Genomic DNA, 6,213 nt, shown 5'->3' on the forward strand with positions numbered 1-6,213 from the left:
CGGCAGATCTGGCCACATCCAATATGGCGGACCCGTGAACGGGACGAGTCAGCGGCAATGCGCGTCTATGTAGATATGTCCTGTGTATAGATGTCCCTGGGTATATATGTCGGTGTATTTTATGTATATATGTCCTTGTACTATTATGTCTATGTAGATATGTCCTGTGTATATATGTCGATGGTTTACATATGTCTGTGTATATAGGTCTAGTTTCTTGTGCTGTGTATAATAGGTCTGTCGATATCTGTCTCTGGAGATATGCTGTGTCTATCTGTCTGTCTCTATCTGTCTGTCTCTATATGTCTATGTATATCTGTCTGTGGCTCTCTGTCTGTGTCTCTCGTTCTGTGTTTTATTCTGTGTATATATGTCTATGTTTATATGTCTGTTGTAATATATGTCTATGTAGATTGGTCTGTGTATATATGTCTAGGTATATATGGTCTATGTATATAGGTTCTGTGTATAGATGTCTTGGTTTAATATGTCTGTGTATATAGGTCTAGTTTATATGTCTGTGTATATATGTCTATGTAATATGTCGGTTAGATATGTCTGTCGATATATGTCTATGTAAGATGTCTGTGTATATTCCTATGTTTATAGGTCTGTGTATATATGTCCTATGTTTATAATGTCTGGTAATATGTCTATGTAATATATGTCTATGTATATATGTCTGTGTAGATATTCGATGTTTATATGTCTGGTATATCATGTCTGGGTAAGATATGTCGGTGATTCTCGTTTGGCTCTCACGAGGCGTCGCCTCTTGTCGGTTCTAGTCTTTTGTCTACGATGGAAGAGACGCCCTTGTACGCTCTCCAATCTATCAAACATTATGGATCTGATCAGCTGGTCTCTAAACGCAATTGACACAACGAGAACCCGGGTGCGGGGGAACATGCATGTCCTGCCGGAACGTTTGCAGCTGGTTTACTCTGAACGCCCTGGGAGAAGTGGCGGGTCGTGTGGTCTGGCGGCCGTTCGGTGAGGACGTTGAAGACATTTTCTATCGGATTGTTGATGAAAGTGTTTTTGCTGATTGGAGCGGCTGGCACGAGTTCATCGAGCATGCGTAAAATGCTGAAGGCCCCGTGCAAAGCCGTAAAGCTGCCCAGCAATGAATTTAGCTCTGAGCAACTGTCGGAAGACCTGAATGAGGCCGTGCACCGGAATATGGAGAACATCGCGTGTTGGATCGCAACAACATGGGAATAACATCACAGTTTGAATCGCAAAGTGGACGACGTCAAAGAGACCAGAACCGTAACATTCACCATTACAGGATCGATGAAAGACTCAAATAACCAGGATTAATGGGCTACAATCATGGAGAAGACTGACAGTTTTGCAAAGGCAAATGGATCGTTTTGGAACCAAGCGGGCTGAGAGGCTGTAGCGGACAACGGCAGCTACGGGGCCACAAACCAAACAGAAAAATTTTTTTTAAAATTTGTTTGCCCACCAATCGTATCTTGACCTCCCCACACCAGCAGAGCCTGGCCTAAGGCGTCTGTTAGAATAAACAATCCCCAGGATGATCACTACAATGAGACGCGCTATGCCCTCTCCCCCATCGCCTACTGACACTTTTGACTGTTCTGCCATGAACCTGAGCAGGACCGTCTCCATAGCAACTGCCATGCCATCGCCATAACATCTGTCGGACTGAGATCCATGATTTACGGGCAGGGCGGGGGCACGTCTCCCAGGGCTACGGCACCATGCACACACTTACAGATGGGTTTCATGCCCTACCCCCCATCCACCCGCCTTCACCAGCTTATTCCCCCCCCAGCCTGACAGGCCGGGTCTGTGACCAGCGCCCTCTGCTGCAGGACCGGATGGCTGCGACTGTGGCTGGGATTACTCAAACCCCCATCCACTGATCCCCTGTTGCCAGTGGAATGTGTCTCAATGTTGTAGAGTGTAATTGTACATGTGCTATAATTTGCTGAGGTGTTTTTGTCCTGCTCCCAGAATGTACTCCTTTAAGGAGCAACAGGCTGGGGGTTGTTCTTTTTTTTTCTCCTCCCCCTACCCCCATGTTGTATCCCTTTTCTTTGTCCTTTGTTACTTACTCTACGCATTTGCAGTGCCTGTATGTATACATGTGTAATGACATAAATTGAATCTCCATCTAGCATCTCATATAGGTCGGTGATAATGTCTGTGTAATATGTCCTGTGGAATATATGTCTTTGTATATATGTTTGTGTATAGATGTCTGTTGTATATGGTCCTGTGAATATGTCGTGTAGATAGGTCTGTGTATAATAATGTATGTGTAATATATTCTGTGTAGATATGTCCCCTGGTATATATGTTTTGTGTATATTATGTTCGGGGTTATATAGGTCTGTGTATATATGTCCTGTGTATTAGGTACTGGGTATAAGAGTTGTGTATATATGGTCTGTGTAGAGTGGTCTGTGTAGTATGTGTCGGGTGTATATATGTCTATGTAGATATGTCTGTGTATAATATGGCTGTGTTATTGTTTGTGTATAATATGTCCTGTTTATATGTGCTGTGTATATAGGTCTGTCTCGTCCTCTCACACTCGTCCTCTTACTCGTCGTCTCACTCGTCCTCACACTCTTCCTCTCTCACTCGTCCTCACACTCGTCCTCACACACTCGTCCTCTCACTCGTCCCCACACTCGTCCTCTCACACTCTTCCTCTCTCACTCGTCCTCTCTCACTCGTCCCCACACTCGTCCTCTCACACTCGTCCTCTCACTCGTCCTCTCACACTCGTCCTCTCTCACTCGTCCTCTCTCACTCGTCCTCTCACTCGTCCCCACATTCGTCCTCTCACACTCGTCCTCTTACTCGTCCTCTCACTCGTCCCCACACTCTACCTCTCACTCGTCCTCACACTCGTCCTCTCTCACTCGTCCTCTCTCACTCGTCCTCTCACACTCGTCCTCTCTCACTCGTCCTCACACTCATCCTCTCTCACTCGTCCCCTCACTTGTCCTCTCACTCGTCCCCTCAGTCGTCCTCCACTCGTCCCCCTTCAGTCTTTAACGCTGTCTGCTCTGCGGGTTGATAGGTCAGTCCGGTGCCGTGTCATCGCCGTGGTCGCTTCTCCTGCACGCGACCCTGCGGACGACCTTTGACCTGCAGAAACCACAGCTGCAGCAGGGAGTGTCACCTGGTTACCGACGGCAACAAGGTGATGACCTCAAGAGGTCGTTAATTAGTTAATAAGTTGTTATGAGAGGCTTCATGATGAAGAAGCATCTGACCAGTCACATCTCTCTGCAGTGTGAGGTGTGTGAAGAGGGCTGCTCTAAGCCCCGCCCCCCCGGCTGCCCTCACACCTGTCCCCGCCCCTGTCACCCTGGCGACTGCCCGTCCTGCAGCCAGATGATCCGCCAGCGCTGCCACTGCAAGATCAGCATCCTCTACGTGGAGTGCACGTCAGTACACGCCGACCAAATGAAAACGTGTTTAAAACATTTAACAGGACAGACTGAGACACGAAGCTCAGTGAGTCTGTCAGCAGGTAACAGAAGACGAGTGGACGCTGCTCGTTCATTGGCTGACTTTGTCTCTGCAGGAAGTTGACGTCAGCTGATGATCAGACGAAGGTGGAGTTGGGCTCCTGTAACAATCAGTGTCCTAAAGAGGTAAACACACACACACACACACACACACACACACACACACACCAAACCAACCTCCATCTATGGAGACATCAGGGTGGGCCCCATTGCATCATGGGACTTGTTTATCAGAAGTGGAGTCACATGTCTCACATTAGTGCACAGTATAGTCACACTCCTCCTCCTTCCTTTGTTTGTCTTCCTTCTCTATCAATAATCACTAATCATCAGTGTCATGCAGAAGTAACACAACACCTCTCCCTCTGTCCAATAATCAGTTCAGCTCAGAGGAGCGCACACACACACACACACACACACACACACACACACACACACACACACACAGTGTGTGTTACTTTCACCTGGGAATGATTTAGCTTTTTCACTCTGTCACTTACTGGCACTGACACACAAACACACACTTGAAAGAACACACAAGTGTTTGTTTAAAGACTGTAGTGTGTGCGTGTGTGTGTGAGGTAACCTTCATGGACTCGTTTCAGACTGTAGAAGTTTAGAAGTGTGGACTGAGCTTGTCCTGAAGCTTTACTGATTTTTGGCTCAGACTTTCAGGAGTGTTGTAGGAGCGTTACAGGAGAGTTTTGGGAGCGTTTCTCCCTCTACAGTTAGTTAACTCATCAGATTTTCATTGGTTCATGTGTTTCTACCATGTATGCGTCGCAGTTCTTCAGGGGGAGCCAGTAGAAGTTAGGGGTGTTTTTATCGGGATATTACGTGTTTTTATCGGGATATTACGTGTTTTTTTTTTTGGGATATGACGTGTTTTTTTTGGGGATATGACGTGTTTTAATCAGAATATGACGTGTTTTAATCAGGATATGACGTGTTTTAATCGGAATATGACATGTTTTAATCAGGATATGACGTGTTTTAATCAGGATATTAAGTGTTTTAATCAGAATATGACGTGTTTTAATCAGAATATGAAGTGTTTTAATCAGAATATGACGTGTTTTAATCGGGATATGACATGTTTTAATCGGGATATGACGTGTTTTATCGGGATATGACGTGTTTTAATCAGGATATGACGTGTTTTATCGGGATATGACGTGTTTTATCGGGATATGACGTGTTTTAATCAGGATATGACGTGTTTTAATCAGGATATGACGTGTTTTAATCAGAATATGACGTGTTTTAATCGGGATATGACGTGTTTTATCGGGATATGACGTGTTTTAATCAGGATATGACGTGTTTTATCGGGATATGACGTGTTTTATCGGGATATGACGTGTTTTAATCAGGATATGACGTGTTTTATCGGGATATGACGTGTTTTATCGGGATATGACGTGTTTTAATCGGAATATGACGTGTTTTAATCGGGATATGACGTGTTTTAATCGGGATATGACGTGTTTTAATCGGGATATGACGTGTTTTATCGGGATATGACGTGTTTTAATCGGGATATGACGTGTTTTAATCGGGATATGACGTGTTTTATCGGGATATGACGTGTTTTATCAGGATATGACGTGTTATAATCGGGATATGACGTGTTTTATCGGGATATGACGTGTTTTAATCGGGATATGACGTGTTTTATCAGGATATGACGTGTTTTAATCGGGATATGACGTGTTTTATCGGGATATGACGTGTTTTAATCAGGATATGACGTGTTTTATCGGGATATGACGTGTTTTAATCGGGATATGACGTGTTTTATCAGGATATGACGTGTTTTAATCAGAATATGACATGTTTTAATCAGGATATGACGTGTTTAATCGGGATATGACGTGTTTTATCGGGATATGACGTGTTTTATCGGAATATGAAGTGTTTTAATCAGGATATGACGTGTTTTATCGGGATATGACGTGTTTTAATCGGGATATGACGTGTTTTAATAGGGGTGTACACTACACTAATACACTAATCTCACGATACGGTACGATACACGATATTGAGGTCACGATAACGATACGATACGATATTATAACGGTATTTCTTAACAGCCTTGAAAAAATTGTCTTTTATTTAAAAGACACAAAATGCAAAACAATGTTGTGCTTTTACCCTATTGTTACAGTTTGTAATGCTTTATAACTGTTTTAACTCTTGAAGGGCAAGTCAGGCCAACCATTTTCCACAAACTGAACGAAAAGTAAATGTCAGGTATGCATCATATGCATTTCAGTTTCCTTACAAGTAAAAATATTTTGACACAAACTGAATAGTTTCTCTCATGTATAACTTGACTTTTCTTTCTTTTCAAGAAATTTTACAACTAAACTCAAATTAAATAAATAAATAAAAGTAAATAATCAACTATGAAGCTGCGGTGTAGGGTAGGGTTCTCTTACAATGTTTGCAGATTGTTTGCGTCTTGTCAGCCACTTGGCCGCCGTTTATATCCACAATTGGGAATCCAAAATGCCGCCACACCAGTGACTTAAATGTGGCGGGGGCGTCTTCTATAGCTACTTCGTTTTCCATTCTCACTGCAAATCCTAACGCACACACCCCACTCTTAATCGGGATATGATGTGTTTTATAAGGATATGACGTGTTTTAATCGGGATATGATGTGTTTTATCAGGATATGACGTGTTTTATC

At 43.5% G+C, this 6,213-nt stretch overlaps 1 protein-coding gene across 1 annotated transcript in view; it reads left to right on the plus strand.

The window, feature by feature from the left end:
* Positions 1–3,028: 3,028 nt before the first annotated feature.
* LOC113745043 (NF-X1-type zinc finger protein NFXL1-like) overlaps positions 3,029–6,213 on the plus strand; it is a 5,259-nt gene continuing 2,074 nt past the window's right edge. Inside the window, exons 1-3 of the mRNA XM_027276476.1 lie at positions 3,029–3,187; positions 3,280–3,434; positions 3,575–3,644. Of these exons, the coding sequence (XP_027132277.1) occupies positions 3,382–3,434; positions 3,575–3,644 (123 nt within the window). The 5' untranslated portion in view covers positions 3,029–3,187; positions 3,280–3,381. The remainder of the gene's footprint in view (positions 3,188–3,279; positions 3,435–3,574; positions 3,645–6,213) is intronic.

This window comes from Larimichthys crocea, unplaced genomic scaffold (genome assembly GCF_000972845.2).
Source record: "Larimichthys crocea isolate SSNF unplaced genomic scaffold, L_crocea_2.0 scaffold385, whole genome shotgun sequence".
Taxonomy (NCBI): domain Eukaryota; kingdom Metazoa; phylum Chordata; class Actinopteri; family Sciaenidae; genus Larimichthys; species Larimichthys crocea.